Below are 22940 nucleotides of genomic sequence, written 5' to 3'. Positions count from 1 at the left end.
TGTCTTCATACAGGGAGGTACAATCGTTGTGCCAGTTAAGATAAATATCTTGGTCACGATTACACTCTGAACAGTATTTGTGAAGTGATTCACTGTAACACTAGTGAAAACAGTCATCCAAAGGATTTCTTCTAGCTAGATTGTCTCATCAAGCTGTTGCAGACTACTTCATGGATAGTTGAATGCACATAATTGAGGAATAGGCAGGACTGAATGAAAGTAGGGTTGGATAGGGTCTGTTTGGTTGGATCTGATGCCTGGAGAACAGCAGCCAGGAGCTGCAGCCTTCTGTGTCACATGAGGTTGTTTTTAGAGTCGTACAGGCAGGTCAGAAATTTTTGCCCATTGCATCTCTTTTCTGCCACTGGATCACAATTCATGCCATGTGCACAGCAGCTGTTAGCACTGGGGTGCTCCATGCCAGGAGCGTGGGGAGCAGCAGGGCAGACAGGACAACTGTCCCTGAGTCGGCAGCACATCTTCCTACTGCAGGCACGGCAGCCGAGAGGAGGTGGGAATTGAGCAATCCTCCTCCCTGTCCCATGGAAAGAGGGCAGGCTTCCTCCTTCTGACTTGTGACTGCTTTGGAGCCTGGCTGGAAGGAGCTGTTGTCCCATAACTGGTGCAGAGGAGAGCTGGGGAGCGGTGGGAATCCACAGCAACAGGAAGACTAGGGGGGCTGCACGTTATGTCTTACATCACTTAAAATAGTATCTCCATTGCAAGTGCTTTTTTTTTAATGTTAATTTGCCATATGCAGACTGCCAAAGCTTGAACAATAGACAGAACTCACTCTTTTTTTGATCTTTTCAGTTTGGGTTGGTGTCATGTTTTATAGAAAGAGAGAAGGGAGGGAGACTGACAACTCCAGTTTTAAATGTATTATGCTTTTTTTTTTTTCTTTTTTTTTTTGAAAGGTGGATCTCAATATCCACGTGACTATCTACAGGACATTGTAAACTACTGCTCACAGTGCCAAGCCTGTCTTATTTTAGTTGAAGTCTGTGAATGTTTTTATAAACTTTGGTAGCTTAATATAGAGTAGGGCATGCTCTGTCATGATTGTGGGGACTGAGAAGGGGAGGGAGAAGGCTTTTCACCTGCAGAGCTTTTCAACCTTCAACAAAAGAATATATATTCAGTGTATTTTAAGCTATATTGAATAACCAGAGAGAAGAGGTACAGACCAGTAGTGCTGTGTGTGTGGCTCCTGTTGTGTTGGTGGGCTGAGGAAGCTGAGTGAGAGCAGCAAGGTTAGAGGCAGAATGATTTGTCCTTGTACCTCTTGGTTTCCTAGTGTGTTTTGTTTTGTTGTCATGCCCACATGAACAGGTGCCTGGTGTAAATTTGCCTGTCAGCCAGCTGACCTATTTCTTCTCTGCAATCCTCATCAGTGGTGTGATACATGAAGTCGGCCATGGGGTGGCAGCTATTCGGTAATACAAACTACTTTTCTCTTACTATGTGCCAAGAAAGACTAATATTCCAATTACAGGTGAACATTGTTAGCATTTTTTCAGTTTATCTGAAGAGTCTGTTTATGCTGTATTTCATAGCTTCCTTAGATTTTAAGTCTGGAAGGATGTACAAGAAAGGACAGAGTTTGAATACGGTGCCTATTCTACTACTGATCATGAGACAGGACTTCTGCTTTGTAAATATACCACGCTGCATCAGGTTTAAAGTAATTCTGCTCATAATTGATCTTGTTTTTCGTTCAGTAATTTCATTTCTGCAGCTGTGGCTTTTGAAGAGGACCTGCATGCTATAGTAGAATGGTACTTTAAAATAGATTTTAAATTAGTTTGTTTAAACACAGCTCATGAAGTAGCATCTGAACAGCAGTAACTCCAACAAATGTGATTTGCCCTTATTAATCTCAGACTTGTGTTAATTTTGATCATGGATGAAATTTTTAATGTCACTATTAACTGTGATGATTACTTCACAAAGACGTTATTTGATGATTAGTCAATTACTGTTAAATAACACTCCAGCATAAGAGGCTTAAGTGGTGGTTACCAGAACTGATATTCAGGTGTCCTCCACATTTCCTGGGGACATCATAGGCATTATTTGTCCCATGGGCACAAAGCCCTAAGTTGTTTCACTGATTGTCTTGAGAATAAGAAGTCATGACTGCATTTGAACCTGTTACAACCTGTTTTATAGCAATGAAAGTTCTCAGTCAAAGGAGTGATGTGGGACCCTGTGTGTTTCATATACTCTGTTTGTCTTTAAGCTTGGTTTCTGTAATATCCAGTGTTTTTTTTTTTTTTTTTTTTTTTTTGTGGAGGATGAAGCTTTTTGATCTTGCTCATCCCATGACAGGAAGAGACAAGAAAATTTCCTTTCTCTTACAGTGCCTTCATGTGCTGCTGGCTAACTGCAGAGAATCCAGGAGTAACTATGGAGCTGTTTTTAACCAGAATTAATAATTCTTATACCTTAGTGGTATGATACTTTCACTCAAGATCTGGGGCAGTGGCTCTGAATATTCAGCGTTGGGTTATGTTTTTGTTAAAAATTGATTCCCATCTATTTCAAGGAGAAAAAAATTAGATTGTCCATTGTAAAATTACTGTCAATTAAAATTTGGGAGTTTTTTTTTTTCCATTTACAGCAACTTGCTGCTGCTTTCTCCTTGTCCTTTTGTTGTGTTGTGTTTTTATGTTTTTGTTTTTCGCCTAGTACAGATTGGGTCAATAGTGCTGTTAAGGTTAATAGTGCTGTTAAGGTCCATCCTCAGGCTTTACTAAATAGTTGTGCTATGGGTGAATTGTATGATTATTGTATATAATAATAATATTTTCTGGTACATCATTTTGATTCCCTACATACTTTCACCAGCTTTACTTGAAGGTAGTATTGGCTAGGAACTACAAAAGCATAAAATACTCGAGCCTTAGCTTAGTCAAGGCTTATATCAAAAAAGCCTTTTTCTGATTCCCTTTTTACCTTCTACCCAAGTCATGAAATCTGGCATGGGCAGGAGTTACCCTTACTAATCTGTAGTAAGAGCAGTTTTTATGAGTTACCTGCAGAGAATGTATTACTTTGTTCTGATTTGTTTTGTGTAATTTTAAGTCTTCTTATAATTTTATGTCTCCTTTTATTGTATATGTGCTTCATTCTTGCAGCTGGGATTGTATTGAAAGTGACTAAATATAATGCTTTGCCCAGCGTACTGTCACAGAAACGATATGAGATTAGCTGATTTATTTGCAAGAATCGTCTTGAAACGTGAATGTCATGCCTTTACAAGTCGCTTCTGAAATATCTAGCTTTGTAAAGTCTTCACGTAGATATTCCAAGAAGTGCCCTTTAAAAGCAATTGTGAAAACTCTGAAACTGTTATCTTATCTGTATGACAGTGTCAGATACTAATATATTTAAATAGCATTTGTCCTTTTACCCTATTGACTTTCAGATGGCATTTCCCTTGTTTTTGTAAGTTTACAATTTACTCTGAATTTCACTTAGGACAAAGAGAGAAATGATAAATTCCAGAAATCTTAGTGTTCCTGATAAAGGAAAGACATTGCTTTTCCAGATTATTTTTTCATAGATTATTTTGAAATTCAATAATAAAGGTTGCCATTTTTTACATAATAGACTCCCCCAATGTTAAAATATATGCTAAAATGTATATTACTTGAAAGCAGATATATTTATTTTTTTAATATTTCATATGTTATTGCCAGGAGGCAGAAAAGAGTTTGAACTTAGCATTTGTTTTTTACCAGCCTCATAAATACATGTTTAAAGTGGCAATTACTGCAGAAAATATCCCCTAGTTTATCTTTCCATCCTTCATGTTATGAGGAATGAGTTAGTTTGATAATTGTAATTTTAATTATTTTCATAGTCAAAAATGTGTGCTATGCAAAACCTCCTAGTTTTTCATTTGTTGTGTACAATAACTGCTCTTCAATTTTTTTTTATTTTTTTTTATTTTTTTTTTTTTTTAAGAGAACAAGTACGATTTAATGGATTTGGGATTTTTATCTTCATTGTCTATCCTGGAGCATTTGTTGACCTCTTCACAACCCACTTGCAGCTGATATCACCAGTCCAGCAATTAAGGATATTTTGTGCAGGTAATAGTTTGCTCTTATTAAATCTCTCCTTAGCACAGTTACTTATTCGACAGGTATCATTTATAAATCCTTGATAGAGGATTGAAGGTTTAAAATGAAGAAGCATAAAAGCTTCTCTTTACTAAAGGTGATACTTCTGCTCTGAACATGAATTGTAATGTCAGAAAATCATTTTGATCACTGTCTGTATTGTGCTGTCTTCTGGGGGAGATAATTCTGTTTCTAGGAACATAAATTAGTATGAATTTCCTGATGTGAAAAAAGTTTTGTCCTAAATCAGACTCAGAATAGTTTTTCATATGGCTGAGGAAAAAATGTGGTTTCTGACCACCTTTTCCCATTCCTATAAGCTCCTATATCAGCTGAGGTGCAGAAGTTCCTTTAAATTTCTTTGCATAGCATACGGCTTAAATAGTAGAACATTGGAGCACCAAAAAAAAAATAAATAAAATAAAATAGCCAGAAGATCGGTGGTATGAGAACATGACTTGCTGTCACAAGTGAATGCCCTTGGGTGACCACTACCATCTTGTGCAATAGGAGCAATCTATTATGTGATTTTCAACAATAGCTTGAGTGATTGTCAAAAAAGTCTTGAGTGACGTTGTTATGTAGGTGACTGTATTTTGGCGATGCTATCAGAAGGAAATAAAAGATAAAACACAAACATCCAAAGAGAATTGTAGCTTATAGCTCCAAATAAACTTCCAAGTGGTTTTGATTTAATGCTTTTTGTACTAAAAATTCCTTGGCTATTGGGAAGCAGAGCTCAATTGCTGTGCCAAGCGAGACTGTGGCCGTGTTATGCTTCCTCAATTGCTTATATTATTGACCCCTAGAGAAAAAGGGGCTTCCCAACCTATTGAAATAAAGACAGAAAAAAATAACATTATTGTTTAGTTCTTGATACTGATAATTTTCTGTTGCAGGGGGCCGTAGAAAGCAGCCAGCCTGCAGTACTGTGTACATGGTAACACTGTTTATTGAATATTATAAGAAATTATAAAGAGTATTTTAGACTGGACATACAGAAGCATTTAGCAAAGCTTATTTTCAGGTTTTCATAGATCAGGTAAATGAAGATAAATGCTAGGTAGGTAAAGGTATCTACATTCCAAATACCGTAATGTACCAAAATAATTTGCTGCAATAGGCCAACTTTTATGAAGCCCTTTTTCTCAAATTAGTCAATTTCCATTTTCAGCTAGTGTGAACAAAACCAAAAGAGAAGACATAATTTTCACAGTGAGTTGTTTACTTACATTCCTGGGAAATGATCTAGAAAAATGAGTTTATAAGCTGCAATAGAAAAGAATTGTTTTCATGGCTTTGATGACAAGTAAAAACCAATAATAATTTTGGGGAAACATGACATATGGAATGCAAGGTAGGAACAAGCACTTTGCAAGGCTGTTTAGCGTTAATGGCTTGTGATCAATTTGGTATAACAAATACATGCAGTTTTTACAGCTAGTGCTATGTGTAGTTTAGTATGAGGATGTTTGATGTCAATAAAATGTGATATTTGGTAAACTGTACTCTTTTTTTTTTTTTGTCAGAGCAGTTCAATGAACCTATTATCAGATCTTCAGTGTTGTAAAGATCTGAATTTACAGGGCAAGTTTTTAGATTTTTGTACTGCAGCTACAGGAAAGAACTAAAAGAACAAGAGTAGAGAACCACACTTTTAGTCCATCTGTACTCTGGAGTTTAAACAGTATATTTGTTGTACAGCAGATGGCATCGTGAGTTCAAGAATAGCAAATGAGACTTGTGATGTTTTTAGCCTTCATTGCATGCCAAATAACTAAAACGTGCTCCTGTGCAGCCCTTGCTTATAATTAATTCAGATATATGTTATTTTTGAGATTATTTTTCAGATAATATTTTTCAAAATGTTTTGTCTTTAACAGAAAAAAGAGCTAAAGATTTTTGAAGCATGATTTTAAGGTGTTTTAAGGGCTGTGTGAAGTGTGCCTTTTTAAATATAAAGAATTAAGTTTCCAAGGATAAGGCTGTTCTAGCAAAATGAAATTGATGGTATACTCATCAGTGTGCCTCAATAGGTATTCTCATTTCAAGGCTGTTTATTTTTCTAGGGATCACCTAGAAATGAATTCACCTGAGGTAGAAATTCATCACCTGGGATGAATTTGAAGCCTTTCTATTTTAGACTCTTCTGCTGTATTCCACACAGCAAATTGCGTAGATTATTGTATTAAGGCCCATGTTTTCCTAGCTATTGGAAAGCATTTTTTGTCACCCTCCAGGAGTTCTATCACCTCTTTTTTTTTTTTTTTTTTTTTTTTTTTTCCCTCCAGTTTACATTCTCTAGTGGCCACACTGTTGCAAGGCAATTTTGTTTGTCTTAGATTTTTATACTTTGTTAAGTTGGAAAAAATAAAGTTTATTTTTAAGATAAAAAGGTTCAAACAATTAAGTTCAAATATTTACTTAATACTTCTGTTGTACTTGTGTTTGTATGCGCATGCATGCATTTGTGTGAGATAAAGTTTTTCAGCATTCAATTCTCTTTATCTATCTCATTATCTTTCAATGAGATGCGATTAAAAACTTACAGAAAGAGAAATCAATTTAAGAAGTATCTATTAGTAGAAACAGCAACAGACTCTTATTTAAAGTACTCCAAAAATGTTTCTCATTTCTACAGCATCAGAAATGTAAAAGACTGGGTGGCACGTGAAGATAAGGAGAGGAAATAAGAGTCTGTCACATATTATGACTGCTATATTATATACAGTGGAAGAAAGATAGGCTTAATATGTTTTTAAATACATTTATTTCAGTTTCTGTCGTGTAAGTGTACTGTAAATATAGAATTGAATCAAACCATCTTAACAAGATGAAGCACTGTAAGAAGGAAATAAGGAGTCTTTGACATTGAAAAGTTTTCCTGCATGGGTCGTACAAAATGTTTGTCCAAGAGCACAGAAGGAATGAAAAAATTTGTATAGTACCATATGTTGAAGGAAGGCAAGCCTGCCTTATGGGAGAGGTTTGTTTCATCCTGTGGAGAACAGCATACTGTAAAGATTGCCATTAGAAATATGTTGGCCAAAATAACGTTAGGAATTGCTGATTGGTGAACTTAGTTTCATGGTATGTTTTTCCTGACTTTCTTGTAAAAGAAGCCATTTTTCAAATAATTTTTGAATCTTTTTTGGCATATATACATGTAATTATTTTTATTGATACAACAGGAATAACCATGAAAAAGTATCAAATGTCAACTAAATTTTAAGCTTCTTGCTGACAAACAGAAAAAAAAGCATTCATATATAAGCCCCTTTATTAAGATTCTTCAATTCGACAGTTTGTTGTGGTAGAAGGTGACAAGTAATATATTTCTTTCAACTAGTTTTTTAATATTTATGATTCTTGACAATTGTGTGGATAGAAGCTGTAGCTTAAAATTGATTCAGAAGCTCGTATTTTCTTCAGGGTGCTCTGCCGTGAATTAATTTGTCATCCATTCTTACATTAATTATTTCAGAAAAGTTAGTTAGAAGTTAACTGTAAAATCTTGTATTTCAAAAAATACCTTTTTATTTGTAATATTAATGTTTTATTTAGAAACTTTTTTTCCTTTTCTTTTTAGGAGTGTGGCATAATTTTGTTCTTGGTGTTGCAAGTTTCATGGTTTTGTTTCTGCTGCCAGCTATTCTTTTCCCTTTCTATTACACGGGTGTTGGGGCACTTGTCACTGAGGTAACAGAGGTAAGAAAAGTTCTTTACTGATTTCATATTATATGGTTTGTGATTTGAAATGTACCTGAGTCTCTTATTTTCACAAGTAAATTTGGTCGGTGCAGCACTCTTTAAAATCTAATATAGTGTGCTTTTTGTCTGCTTCTCAATCTCATGGTTTTTAGTGTTAGTAAATGAATGGACATGGCATGAGTAATTACAGACTACTAAGCATAGTATAAGACTATTTAGATATTTGAGATAACTTTGCAGGCTTATTTCTTTGGGGTTGTTTTGTGTGTTTGTTTTTGATTTGATTTGTTTAGTGCTGGCACCAGGTAAATCTACTCAAATGTGCCTTATGACTCTAGCTTATTGCTATCTGTTTTTAATGTTAAAAGATTATTTTGATTGTCATGCATCTTTGGTCAGCTGGAAGCAAAGCAGAAGTAGACTTGAGTTTCTGGAAGGGACTGATTTTTTTTCTGACTTAATCAAATACGGCACAGTTGAAAAAGAGCAGAGCTGAAAGGTCTCAGTCTTTCTCGGGTTTAAAACCAAACTGTTATAACTCAAGAAAAGAATGACATTAATTGTGCTTTATACTTACAATGGTATAGGTACACACTACTTTGTTGGAACATTTAGGGTACTAATTTATGTTTCTTCAATTTGAAATGATAGGAAAAAACACATTAACTTGTATGGAAATAATTGCTCAGATTTGAAGAGGTCCCTTGAAAACACTTGGAAACTTGCCCTTTTTTTTCCCTTTATGCACTAAGTAAATTATTCTTCATGGAGTATGTTGGTTTTGTGATACTCTTATCATCAGTGAAAATAATCAGTTCTAGTGGAGCCTAAGTTTTTCCTGTTTCTCTGAAAATAATGTCCATGGATGTTCAGCATCCATTTAACTGTAAACAGATCCTTAGAGTTTCAACTATAGCAACATGACTGACCTCAGTGTTTCTTCTCAGGATTCTCCTGCCAATGGACCAAGAGGTCTCTTTGTGGGGGATATTGTCACTAGTCTACAAGACTGCCCAATCTATACTGTAGAAGACTGGAATTCGTGTCTGGGAGATATTTCACAGAAGTCACAGATCGGCTACTGTATAAATACAGCCACCCTACAACAATTAAGCTTTCCAGCTAGAGGTATGATTTTAGGTGCTCTCTTTGTTATTTGTTTTAATTTTATCACATCTTAAAGACTACTTTGGATTTAAGATTTGTTAGTGGGGAGAGACTTCTCATTAAGTTGAGTCTGTTGTCTTCTGCAGTGACCAATATGCCATTCCTTATTTGTGAAATAAAAACTAGGGAAGGGATGGATAGAAGAATTTCTCTTGTCTTCTAGTCATCCCATACAAATATTCTGTATGATCTGAATAATGGAACTTGCCTCTTTTGGATATTGTATAACTTGGTTATTAGCAGTAATACAGTTTTCTTCTCTATTTTTAGTTCACTTGCGTGGATCAAGTCAGTGATCTTTTGCAGCTGTAAATTCCACACACCACCTTACTGCTTTGATTAGTGTGACATTACAAATTGTGTGGCTTAACTCAATGATGTGCTTTATTATGGCCACTTCTTGTGATGTTTCTCACTAAAGAGGTTTTATGTTTCGTTTGCTTCTTCAGCTACACCATGTCTTTGCCAGTTAACTTAGTTTTGTCTGGACTGCACATATTGCTTCTAGAAGTCAGTCTGTTTCCTTCTGTTTTCATTTATACGTTAGAGTGCTGTTGCTGTAACAACTTACCCCTGAGAAACAACAAAAAAAAAAGGGAGCTGAACTAAGCTAGAACAATAAACAAAAATTAAGTAGAACAAAAATGAACAGTCAAGTTAAATTGGCTGAATGTCTTGCAACATGCCCTACGGCTCTCCAGAGTTTGGTCCATGCAAGCATCCATGGAGACTGAATTCCAAAGCTAAGGGACTGCAGCTGAGCAAAACCTATATGATTCTCAGAGCTTGAAAATTGACAATGCCATTTTTTCATCATACTGGGATAGATGGGTCGGGCAGCTCAAATTCCCATATTTTTGATGCATTATATTTGTCATGTGAGACTGAAAAGGTAATATTTTGATAGTTTTTTTTTTTTTAATATGTAAGGAAAGTAATCTTATATCTGGAATTAAGATAAATACTTAAACTGGAAACTAGTGGAATATGGGTAAGATCCTTTTAGATATTTAAGAGTTTGGATAATCCTTCTGAAAAATGAGGGCAACTCTAGAAATGTTTACAGCTGGGCTGGGATGGCAAGTAAGAACCCATTCTTAGATGCCATAGCTATATATTCTGAGATTCTGCTATTCTCTGATACGTAATTTCAGAGTCATAGGTAACAAAAGTGCATATTCTGCAACTAAACCAGTCCTATTTAGATCGGAATACCAGGGACTTAATACTAGAGATTTAATATTGCATCCAAGCTTGGTTTGCTGTATTGTGTTAGCAGCCCATTGTCCCACTGCTGCATTCTAATCAGACCAGTCTGCCTGCGTTTTCAGAGCCATAAGCCTCCAGCAGTGAGAAATACTCCTCTGAAATTAAATGAACTCTTTTCAGTCTGTAGCAGCTGCTATTTGTCAAAGTCTTGACAGTTCACAACTGACATAAATGCAGAGTATCAATAAAAATATATATAGCAAATGGACCCTATCTACTTGACAATAAAATAAATGGAGAATAAAATATTTGTGTATGAAGCTAGACAAAAAAACAATGCCCCAGGGATCTTCCTGAATTTTTTTTTTTTTTAATAAAAAATAAATAAAAGTTTTCAGTGCAGTTTATAAGGGAACTAATTTCATGGTCGTTCACTATTCAAAAATATATGTTGGCTGCTTTGGGGTACTTGAAGGAAGGATTATATGGCACAGTGCTTGCACCTGTAAGCCACAGGCATAAAGCTCCATGTTAGTGGACTGCAATTTATGCAGTGATAAATCAGCAGCCAATATGTCAAGCATGATCTAACTAAGGAAGGTACTGCAATATTGCTGTGACAAAGATTCATACAGTGACTATTCTTTTGAGTTGTTCTTTTGTTTGTTTTAAAAAGCTCTTGCTGTAGAGTAAGTTAGGTTGTATTAATTAACAATATCCATAGAAGGATTCTGCACCACACTAGTTAATTGGGTTTTAAAACATCATTTCTTGACCGCTGCAGCTTTCAGTGCTTGGAAATCTTTCAAAACCTGAATCTTGTAAAGGCTTTCACGTTTTAAAGAGGACATCTTGAGTCTTAGTTATCTCAATAGTCAGCCAGTGAAGTCAGTACAACAGTAAGTAACAAATTTCCATGCTGGCCTTTAATGCAAGTTGGAGGCAACAGCCAATTATTTTATTTTTTTGTAATTCGTAATGCTCATAACATGGAAGGAATAGATCTGCCAGATCTCAAGGAGATCATTAAGATGAAAAAATCAGCATGTGACGTGTTTGAAATCTGTGTTCTTAAAGTGGTGAAGTTTATTTTTAGTTGTGACTGAACCACAAGTAGAATCTGTGAATTACTGTAATTCTTGAAAGCTACAGAATAGTTGTTCTCTTTTATTCAGAGACTAATTCAGGAAGTTGCTATGCTATAATATCATTCTTTTGATCTATGCCTATGTTCTTTAGTCTATAGAAGACTCGATGGCACAGTTGAATGTTGTGGTAACAACAGCCTCACAGACATTTGCTTTTCATACAGCAATAGCTTGGATAGCCATCTGGTAAGTTACTTACAGTGCTAATTTTGGTTGGTAAATATCAAATTGTTTAAATGAAACTATAAATATTTACTAACATTTATGCAGCATGCTCAAGTGCTTAAGAATACCTACAGTTGGTATTAAAGGTTAATATGTACATTACTAATGTCCACGTACATTTACAGCTTACAAGCCAAAATATTAGTTATAACTTTTCCCATGATTAGTCAAGGACTCTCTGGATGAACCAGAGAATATTTTACACCCCTCATTCTTTAGGCAGAAAAATACTTTCCTCATCTTCATTATTTGATGCAGAACATTGGCGAGGAAAAAAAAAAAAAAAAAAACTTCTGAGAAGAAGTTAAAATTGCTTATTTTCCTTATTTTAGTCTTTAAAGGTAATGACCACTACAAGCAAAGTAAAGTACTGGATTATCTGTTTAGTTATTTTTTGTGAAGTCAGCAGTGCTGTGCTGCTCACTAGATAAAACTTAAACCATGCAAAACAAGTTCCTAGAGATTGCCTAATTTATTTATTTTTTCCAGTAAGGCCTCTATTTGATTCCTTTTTCACCATATTGTTTTTTTTTAGCATGTAGAAACATACAAAGTTTCCCATCAGGATTTTGTGTTACTCTCTTTAAAATATAGAAATGTTTCTTAAAACACGTGATTCATATTGAAAGTGATGGAGTATTTTTAATAGGTCTGTTTACAAGAACAAAGAACACAAGTTTGAACTGTGTAAACTCTTCTACATGTGCCAGTTTGTTATTGTTCTAACCTGTAGGATAGATGCCTAAAGAAATACAAATGTCTGATACTATGTCTGCTATATTTACAGATCCTCTGTAACAAATACTCCCCCCAAAAAAATCCAGTTTGTGGTATTTAGCCACTGAGAACTGAGCACAGACCAGCAGTTCATTTGAAATATGACAGTGGCTGGTAACACATCCTGGAGTTCAGCAAGGTTGGATAAACATTGCCCTACTGAGCTTTGGCATTCTTAAGCTCACAGCTTAAAAATGCTTAGGTACAGTGAAGAAATAAAAGCATCCAGAAGCCTGTGACCTTCAAATGTCCTATAATAATATAAAACAAATAATGACAATTATTTTAAATAATATTTAATTTTTAAAATAATTTAAATTATTTTAAATCGTTTTTGCAGTGCTACACAGCAATATTTGAAAATGTGTGCCCCCTCCCACTAATTAGAATAGAAGATCTTGTATTGAGGTTAATGGAGTGTATGACACCCATGCATCTATAAGGTAGCGTAACTGTCAGGCTAAGAAGCAAGAAGATACTCTTTTGTCTTTCCTAAGGCAAACAACAGATGAAAAACTTTTCTTGCTTGTGTTTAAGAACAAAAGGAAAATTGCTATGGAGCTTTTACGAGAGACATGAGGGGAAAAACAATTTCCTGTTCCTTTCTGCTGTTTTCTTCTTGGCCTGTGGGGAGCAAAAAAGATCTGGTCTTTCAGCCTGCAGAGAGTGAATGAGTGTTACATAGGTAGGACCTGGGACATAGTACTGCACCAGGTGCTGTATTTGTCTAGTTCAAAATGGTCACTTCACAACCACACAGTCAGCGCAGTGTGGTTGGTTGCTTTCCTGAACAGTGAAAGCAACCTGATCTTCAGCCTAATCAATGAAAGCTGAAATTTCTTAAACAGATAAGTCAGTTTTACGTTGATGAAGGCTCTGTTTATTAGAAATCACTGACATACATGTAGATGCCTTAACACTTGTTGTGTGCGTCTGTAGCTCTTTAAAAAGTTAGCCTTTATTTTGGTACATGCATCTTTTCTACATTCCACTAAAAATTGAATGACAGGTTGAATGTATATCAGGTAGAGGATGTGGAAAAAAATAATAAGATTCCAGCTCTTTGTGGGCTAGTAACATATCAGTGAGATCTTTGCTTTAAAAAGGAATAAATAGTACTTTTATTTCTGATCTGTTGGAAAATACCTTTAAATTTGACAATCTTTTTAAACACTCTTTGCAGTATGCCTGTCTACCAGCACGAAAAGTTATTGAGGCCAGCAAAGTTTGTCGAACCAACATGGACTGCCAGAAGGACTTTGTTCCAAGCTTTTGTGTGACTCCTTCTTTAGAAAATCAAACAAGGTTAATCAGGGTAAAACATCCACCCCATATTGACATGCTGTTTGTAGGACACCCTATGCACCTACAGTACACAGGTTTGTATTACCTATTAAAGTAGTTTAACAAGAGTTCTAATATGGTTTACTCTTCCTGGCTGCTTGAACAAGGTCTTGGAGCGCTTGTCAGTTAACTTATTTAATGTAGAATCCATTTCTTGTTACAGCCAGTGGAGAGACATGGACTACTCAGGCCTAAAATGAAATGTGCACAGTGCAATGAGTTACAAAGGTAATAGAAACAGTATGTGATATGAGACAGTTGTTTATTCAGAGAAGTATAGAAGGGCTATTTCTATAAAAGATACCATTCAGCTTAGTCATGGGAAACAGGCACCTGTATTTTGCTAACACATACACTTCTCGAAATGATGTTGCGAAATCTCTAGGGCATCTTGCTCCAACGCCTTTCCTGCAGTATGAGCATGACTGCTTAAATCACTCCTAATATCCAACTATCTATGACAGATTCCCATGACTACTAAGCCACAAGTACAATCACAACATAGTTTTTTCCCAATTTTTTTTTAGGTGCCCTAAATTAAATAGCATATAGCAGTTTAGTTCCTTATTTTGAAATGGATTATGGCTTTCCTTTAGACAAGATTTTATCCTTGAGTCAGATATCCAAGGAGAAAGTAATTCTCTTGGAGCAAGTACAGGAAAAATTAAACTCATCTTCATGCCTACTTAGTAGCTTGAGTGGCAGGGTGAAAATGAGCTTCAGAAGGGCTTAAAAAGTATTAAGTGTTAAAATACTGTCCCTTTCTATAAGGAACTTGGTCTGTTACTCAGACAGCTCTACCTCACAGGGAGAGGTTTTGCTTCAGGCATCCTGAAGTACCTCCTTAGCAAGGCATTATGTTTTCCTGAATTAGCATTGGAATTTAGTACAAAAGAGCTTTAGAAACAGTGATGAAATCTGATTGTGTAAATCCTCTAGTGTTCTTGCATAAACATATCTTTTGTTAATCTGCAAGTCTTTATCTTTCTGTGCTGATCTTATTTTGATACTCCTTGAAAAATCAGGTTATTTATTTCTACTTCTTTGCACCATAAGGCCATTTATAAGAGCAAAACAGGATTTCTTTACTTGTTACTTCTGCCCTTTTGCCATTCAGGAAGAAAAGCATTGGTCAGTCGTGTGATATTAACACATGGTTCTATATTGGGTGACATCTATTCCATATGCAAGAATAATTTGTAAGAGTAGTATTTGTTTCAATACTTGCTTTAAGTTCCTTTTCTCAGCCCTCTAGTTTAACAATATAAACTCTAGGTATTCAAGAACAGTTGAAGCATACCTTTCTCTTTTTCAGTATGTTGGTATTTTAGTCAGTGTTTCCTGCTAAGTGATAATTCTGCAAAGCAGTCAGACCTGTCTGTCATTCCTTTAGAAATGAGGAAATATTCTTATTGGATTTATCTAGAGAGGTAGTTCTAAATTAAGAAATCACTGTGTGAAAATAAATAAAGAAAAGCATATATACAGCGATATAATTTTTAAATGATTTTCTATACCCTGGGAACTGCATAACAAATGTGTTAGTTTGAAAGCTAAAAGCTGACTTTATTACAGAATTGCTGACATGTAACCAGTGCTCTGTGTTCCCCCTGGAAAAACACCAGAGCTAAAGTTAGTTACAGGAGCCTGGCCTGGGCAGCAGGTAGTCCAGCTGCAGTGTTCTGTGCATTCCAGTGAAACAACTTTGAAGTATTTCAGACTTACTTTGCACTGTACAATACTGGCTTGGGCCAGCAGATTTTTGTTGTTGTTATTTCAGATGTGACAATCAGAATGTGGTAACTATATATATTTCTTTAAATTAAAAAAGGGAAAATAATTTCTTTCTCTACTGTGTGAATTTTGAAATAGAAAAAAAAAAATGGAAGTAATGCCTTATTCTTTAGCATAACCTTCCTGCTTGCAGGAAACATTACGTTTTAGAGAAGCGCTATGTTTATCATGCAACCTGACAAGGGAGTTTCACAAGTGTGTATTTGCTCTAGTAATCCCACTAAAGTTATGTTTGAAAAACATTTTGGGTTTATGCATGTATTATTTTCTGCTTAGGCTTGCATTGCTGCCATGGTAGTCCTGGCTTATGGAGAAGCAGTGATTATTTCCTATTTTCATTTGAAGCCCATTTCAGGATAGGATATTTAATATATATATATGCATATTAGCTATTTACAAGAAATAGGCTGTGCAGCTAAATGTTTGAGATTCCCTGAATCTCTTATTCCCTGAAGTAAAATATCATATCAAAAATGACTTCTGTTAATGTAGACTAACATCTATATTTAGCTCTTGTTTTCTGTCTAAAATAACTGTAAAGAATCACACTCCTAAATGAAATTATACTGCTGGAGATATGGCTGAAACTGAAATAGAAGAAATGATTAGGAATATATGTTGCTAAGTATAGACATATGACACATTGAATCTTTTTAATTGGCATCCTCTCTGTGAAAACTCTCTAACGTATTCTAATGTAAATTCATACTGTGGGTTTAATTCATGTGGTATTACTCAAGACTTTCACACTTTTCTCACAGCAGGCCTGTTATACTCTAGAGGCTCTCCTTCTGTTGGACAGATGATATGTAAGGTTGAAATGGAGGGCCCTGTTATTACTGTTATGCAACTTTGCAGTATTTTGTATTTTGATTTTGTTGTTTTTGTTAGTTTTTATTATTATTTCTTCATGTCATTTCTAGTATTGCAAAATCTTGACTTCCTTCCTTTCCTAAGTGGTTGGGAAAATCTGGTGACTAACATTCACATCTGAAATGCAAACTCTTTGAGGGAAGATCATATCCCTCAAAGTTACTGTACGTCCATCACCCATCAGAAGAGGGATCAAAAAACTGCAAGATTTTCTTCATGAAAGGAAGATGGAACTTACCTAGGACAAAACTGGACCAGCCTCCTACCTCTGTTTTATCAAAGTCTTCCCCAAAAAAGCCACTTTCTAGCTCTGGGGAGTTTATTGGGCAACAGTCATAATCTCTGATGAAGGTCTGTCTGGCAGAGTCTGGTTTCTCATTCTTTTAACACTTGTTTCCCCCTATTGTTGAGGATAGTAATTCTTTCTATCCAAATGTAAAAGGTCTGTTTGTTTTCTTCTGGAGACCATAAAGAAATACCTCACATCATACTTTCTTCTCCATAGCACATGTTGTCTTTTCCTCCATTAAGAGATCTAAAAAATCTCGTTGGTCAACCTAGACACTAAATCACTTTATCAACCCTTCTAATTAAAATTGTGTCCGATGTGCACTCTTCTCAATATTTGCAAATGCCGTCTAGCATTAGCCAACAAAATAAATGTTAATTCCAAGTCGAAGAATTATTCACTTCGAGTGGGGAGAACAATGGCTGTTTTCTCTCATTCAGCTTCACTGCTGTTCGCTTCTTCTCAGTAGTCTTTTGAAGACATGCAGGAAGAACATTATTTCTATAATCCTTATTCCTCAAAAGGCAGGCTTGACTCCTGCCATTAGGTTTGATCCATTACAGCCACTAGATTCATTGCCTCATATTTCAGTGTCTGGAGGCCATTCCAGCAACTTCCTGAAGAGTTTTGCAGTACTTTGGAGAGTTTGCTTCAGCAGCCAGACTTGGAGTTTTGATCCAGGTCTGGAGGCTATTAAGGACACAGGTAGTTTGTTGTATCAAAGAGGGAGGGAGATCAGTGAACGATTCTGAATGTAGGCACAACTTCGGGATGGTGACTTGTTAGTGGCCATTAGGTGTTTGTCAAGAGGCAGTCAGGTTTTGCAATTACAATATATTGTAGAGTATGTCTTTTGAAACCTTTGAAAACAATGGCTGTCTCAGCCATTTTTGCTGTTTTAGCTCATGAACAAGACATTTGATCAGATGTTCTGATACCAACCTTCAGCTTAATGAGTTGTTTGTCTTGGATATCATTTGACTTGGATGCCTCTGGCTTTCTGAGCTGGATTGTGTCCAGGATTTCTGACTGTATGTTCTTCATTCGGTAGTCCAACAGACTTACTTATTTGCTCTCAGACCCCTAAATTAAAGGTCTTCCTTCAGCTAAGGTAAGAGAGAACATGATTTTCAAACCATTTTGGTCTTGCTGAGGCAGTTTTGGTATTGGGAAGTTCTGTGCTTGTTGCCACACCAAAACCACTCTATTTTTGGGACCCCTTGCTTTATGCTTACTTGCTGTACTATGTTTTACTTCTTTGATTACTCATCACAAGGGCCTCAAAAAGCAGAAGTAACGTTAATGTGGCTGAGTGGACTGGTTTTCAGCCTCACATTCCTTTGGAATTGTTCTCTCTCCTCTGTTCTGTTGTCCTTCAATTGTTTATTGAACCTGAAGAAATCTGGTCCCTTAAGATATACGTAGCAACAATAATGGCATGTTACATATTAATACTGTGATTTCCAATGTTCTCTTAGCCTATGGTTTTAGAATTTCTGAACAGGTAGGTTAATCTGTTCCTTTCCCAAAGGATGTTACTATCAGAGTGGGATTGGAACTCTTCTGCTCAGAACTCTAATCAATCTGTTCTTTGAACTCTTGCTTTCATGTATCTCTGAGGAAACGGTATTTTTTATGGATGTATTTTTTTTTTCTCATGTTAGCAGAGAAAATTCAAACCATTGTGGCTTGCCTCAACTCTGTTCAAAGTTGTTCTTCAGGGACAGAGCAACTATTGCGTTTGCTGTGCAAGCTTGTTCTTAAGGTGATTTTCTGATTCTACCTGAAATTACCTGAGCCTCTTTGCTCTGGGGATAAGTCCACCATGCTAGGAGTGGAGCTTTATGGTAGGAAAGGAGCCTGTCTTTCAAGTATCATAGAACTAAGGCTTTCAAACAATCCCCGAAGCTGACAGACTCAGGCAACCCAGGTAGAGCATCCCTGCGCTAACAGGATGGGAGATCTCAAGATAACTTGGTTTTCTTTGAGCGTAAATTCTCTCATAAACATTTGACATGTGGTCAGCTGAAATTTCATCTTCTTCAAAGAAGTTATGGTACCAAAGAGTGTTTCAAGGTCTTGTGGAGTTTGACACTGCAGTCTTCTGGTGCAGAAGGAAGATATTTATACAAGGGTACCGAGTCTCATCTCCCAGGCTGTTTTGTTGCACTAAGTTACATCCTGGGAGTCACCTAAGGTATCATCTGAAGATAGAAGATGCTGTTTAATTACTGGCTAACTGGTGTTAAGAAGTGTAATGCACCTGTGTATCATTTCCCAGCCTTTGCTTTCTCAGAGTTTCTCTGGTGCTCTCCTCCTATTTGCCCCCCTTCCATGCAAGGTGAGCTCAACTTCAGAACATAGTAATCTTCTGTAGGTAGTGCGAGGGAAAAATTTTGGGGCCCTGAGAGAAAGTACACATGTGCACCCACAGTATGAATGTATACATGTGGACAACATATGCTGAAAAAGCCTGTTAACTATAATCTCTTTTTATATGATTTTTTTGGGAAGGGACTTAAATTACACCATATGGTCTTTATGACTACAGATGTCCAGTTGTCTCTGAAAATATACATCTTAGATCTACTTTTACTAAAATCATGCTAGTTGTATTTTGTGGTATGATTTTACTATGTTAGCATGTTTAAGAGAGATTTAATGGCTGCACTGTGTCTTTTGAAAACAAGCCAGGCAAAACCATATTTAGATTGGCTATTCATGCGTGAAGAACTGTCATTTAAAATGTGTTTTTTTTTTTCTGCAAAATTAAAAACTCGAATTCATAATATTATATTTCTGCAACAGCTGTTGATTTTTTGTGTTACCTTTACGTTTTCATTTCAGTAAGTCTCAGCAGTTTTGTACCACGACATAACTTTCTAAGCATCGATCTGCCTGTGGTGATGGAGACATTTTGCAAGTATCCTTTGAAGTACGTTTGTTCTTTTAAGACAAGAAGGAGACTGTTTAGAATTTAGTGTGCCAGCAAGATTTCACTTGGATATCATTTTAGACAGGATGCTCAGAAACATTTCTGTAGAGTTCTGACATCTTTATCCCATCTCTGCATTGATTATTGTCCATGTGCCAAGCCCAGAATGAAATCTCCCACTTCCTTGTGCTTAGCAGGATATTTTTGGTCAGCTTTTTTTTTTTTTTTTTTCTTTAACTCTTTCTTGACGGTGATTTTTAGCAGCTCTGACGAAAAAGTCAAAGTAATCCTGAATTGATGGCAAGACAAATGTTACTGCTAGCTTTGATATGTCAGAGCTTTATTAACACTGTTTCTGAGCCATTATGCTGAACTAAATAACAGAGTATGGTTGTTCACTTCCACTCTTTTTTTTGCTGTTGTTGTTGTAGTTTGTTTCTGTTTGTTTTGGTTTTGAGTGTTTTTATTTTCAACAGCAAACTTGTCCTATTCAAAAGCCAGGATGATAATGCATTTAAATGTGTTTATTAATGAGCGAGATCATATATATACTTGGGCTTGTATATGGCTAATCTAAGGCCCTTAGCCTTAGAAACTGAAATGTTTATGGGTGGTTAAAATACAGTTAAGCATATTTGTCCATAAAAGTAGAGTAAAGATGCTACCTATAAACTTCCCTTTTCTGGGAACATGCCAAGGTTCACACTGATCCAGCTCCTTTCTGAGTCATGTGTCTTTTTGTCCAGCCAGTATAGGATGGAGGTAAGTAGTGATGTTAGCAAGGCTTTACCAGCAATAGAAATGATCTACCTTTGTCTCATTCTCACATGCACATGCATGCACAGAAATACACTCCACTTCCTGGCTAACAGGTAGGTAGGAGAAGAGGCCAGATTTCAAATCATATTTTAGCCATGTGCCTACACCAGTAAGGGAGTGTTTGGAAAATATTCCTAATCGTTATTGCATACTTAGATTATAGGTCTAGAATACCTTCTTACCTCAGGTGTGGTGTCAGAGCTGTAACCTTGCTCCAAAACCACACAAGGCAAGGGAGGAAGATGGGCAGTATTAATTGTGGTTTTGCTGTCTCCTGCTTTTATTTGAGTTATGAAGAGCACAGATTGCTGAAGTATCAAATGCTAGTGCTTTTTTATTACTTTAAAACAAATGAACCCATAAGGGCAGTTCTGTGGGCATTTATGTTATGGTTATATTATATATAATTTATATGAAACAGAATAGCACCTTAAAATAACCCTCGTGTTTCTCTCTGCATACTAGAAATAAGAAATGCATTTTATATTACATTTGGATTTATACTTTCTTGGATTTTATTCTTGAACCTTAACTAATGTCAATCAGATACCTAATATCACTGTCAGGAGCATTGGCAGTTATCAATGCTGTACCCTGCTTTGCTTTGGATGGTCAATGGATATTAAATTCTTTCCTAGAAGCCACTCTGAGCTCCTTGATTGTAGAAAAACAAAACAGAGAGCTTGTTGGCTTTTTAATTTTGCTTGCTGGTAGTACGCTTTTGGCTGCCAATGTTGCACTGGGACTTTGGATGGTGACAGCACGATAGAGCATTAGTTATCCATCATTCTCACAGTACATGGAGAGAATTAATCCATTGCCTTTTAAAACTTGTTTGGTACAGAGATTGAAATAATTCCCTTAAAATGACACTGAAAGAAAATCACGGGTGGCTGCTGTTGTAACTTCAATCTGTACAACGTTGTGTCTGTCGTCATGGGAAGACTAAGAAAAAGCAGTATGAATCTTGTCGTGTACTCTTTAAGCACTGTCCTAATTTTAGAGAAGTTGCATTGTAAAGCTTCACAGGTAGAAGCCTGATTTATTAACTTAAATCTCAGAATAAGGGAATTATTTGGCCTCAAACATTTGTAAAGTTGCAGGAAAAATACACTTAGGTTTTATTTTATAATCTGAACAATTAAAAAAATCTGTGTGGACTCTGATCATTTTTCAGTCAGCATAATCTTCAGTGTCTTTGTTCTGTATTTTGATCTGGTGTTGTAGCAAACTGGACTCTAAGAAGCCCTTAAGTCTCATCTCAAAATGGTGTAAAGCTAAGCAAATGATTACCATGTGTTATTGAGGAGAGAGAGGCCATATGGGTTAGTATCTTTCCTTTTCAACTGGCCAAATGACTGGAAGCATCCTCAGGATGTAAATTGGAAGTGCCAATGTCTGTTGAGAGTGAGGTATGTGGGAGGATAAAGCCCACGTTTCTTACATATTTGCTTGTATATTACCACACACAGCTGAAGATATTTTCAATATTGCAAGTTTCAATATTTCAATATTGAAATATTTTAAGTCAATTTTTCTCAGCAATAGCGAGACAATAAAATTTAGTTTCTGAGTGCTGAAAAATGCTGTGCACAATTATGGCTAAATGGTAAATAATGTTCATGCACTCAAAAAATAATACTGTATTATACCTGTTAACAGTTAAAAGTGAAGCCTGTTCTTACAGTGTCCGTCTTCTGACTCTGTGCATGCAATATGCCTAGTAACTCACTGACATGTCTCTGTCTTTCGAAGGTTTGTTTTCATTATAATTCATAATAATAACAAGTTCACAGAAGATTTTTTAGTTTATAGAAGATTCATTATAATTGAAGAAGTTTAGTTGAAGCTGGTCTTGTATCAGAATTGTTTAGAGGAAGAATATGATTGTGAATCTAACTATTTTAACGTTTGGTTTTGCTTTCTGAACTTAATATGGACCTTGTACTTGTTTTTAAAAGAACAATGGAAGAATGACCAGTGTTTTGCTGGCTGAAGTATGTCTGACTTAGTCTGAGACCCTTTAAGTTTAATAGTCTCAATAGGATTATACACTGACTGTCATGTCCCCCACATTTATGTAAATCAGATTAATTGAGATGCTTGTCTCAATACAGGCCAATATTTTAAAAAATAACAATAAAATTGCTCTGGTTTGGAATCCCAAATAATTGAAACAGGGAAATTAAAAAAAAAAAAAATCTGCAACTTGTAAGCTGTATAATGCTCCCACCAGGAGCTGCGGCAGATCAGAATTCCTTTCATGAGGTGGCCTTTCCACTTAAGAAAGTGGAAGCTAAGCTAATGGATACTGGCCTGCAAAGACCCATGAAGCCAGTGCTTCATGTCTGGCTTGATTGTGGCCAATTCATAATTAGCTAAAACAGATTCTCTTGGCACTAGAGGTAGAAGCCAGGGTAATTTCAACAGCAGGGCTGGGTGCTATTCCTGGTGCTATTGCATGGATTCGTAACTCTGATGTTTGCATTTGGCCACTGATGCATTACTGTATTTTTGCA

At 36.0% G+C, this 22940-nt stretch overlaps 1 protein-coding gene across 2 annotated transcripts in view; it reads left to right on the top strand.

Annotated features, from left to right (window-relative positions):
- The window catches only part of MBTPS2 (membrane bound transcription factor peptidase, site 2), a 31656-nt gene extending 9179 nt beyond the window's left edge, over positions 1-22477 (top strand). Inside the window, exons 4-12 of one of the 2 annotated variants that reach the window (XR_004748119.1) lie at positions 1333-1436; positions 3973-4100; positions 7720-7838; positions 8789-8969; positions 11457-11551; positions 13551-13746; positions 13875-13939; positions 19515-19590; positions 20968-21020. Coding sequence is in view for 1 of the 2 variants with exons in the window: in XM_035317136.1 (XP_035173027.1) it covers positions 1333-1436; positions 3973-4100; positions 7720-7838; positions 8789-8969; positions 11457-11551; positions 13551-13746; positions 19515-19590; positions 20968-21190 (1122 nt within the window). In the remaining variant the exon portion in view is untranslated. Of the gene's footprint in view, positions 1-1332; positions 1437-3972; positions 4101-7719; positions 7839-8788; positions 8970-11456; positions 11552-13550; positions 13747-13874; positions 13940-19514; positions 19591-20967 lie in introns of both variants that reach the window. The other variant, XM_035317136.1, reaches the window with a different exon arrangement.
- The last annotated feature ends 463 nt before the right edge of the window (positions 22478-22940 follow it).

This window comes from Oxyura jamaicensis, chromosome 1 (assembly GCF_011077185.1).
Source record: "Oxyura jamaicensis isolate SHBP4307 breed ruddy duck chromosome 1, BPBGC_Ojam_1.0, whole genome shotgun sequence".
NCBI classification, from domain to species: domain Eukaryota; kingdom Metazoa; phylum Chordata; class Aves; order Anseriformes; family Anatidae; genus Oxyura; species Oxyura jamaicensis.
The sequence above is the reverse complement of the archived record's forward strand: the minus strand, read 5'-3'. Positions and strand labels throughout refer to the sequence as shown.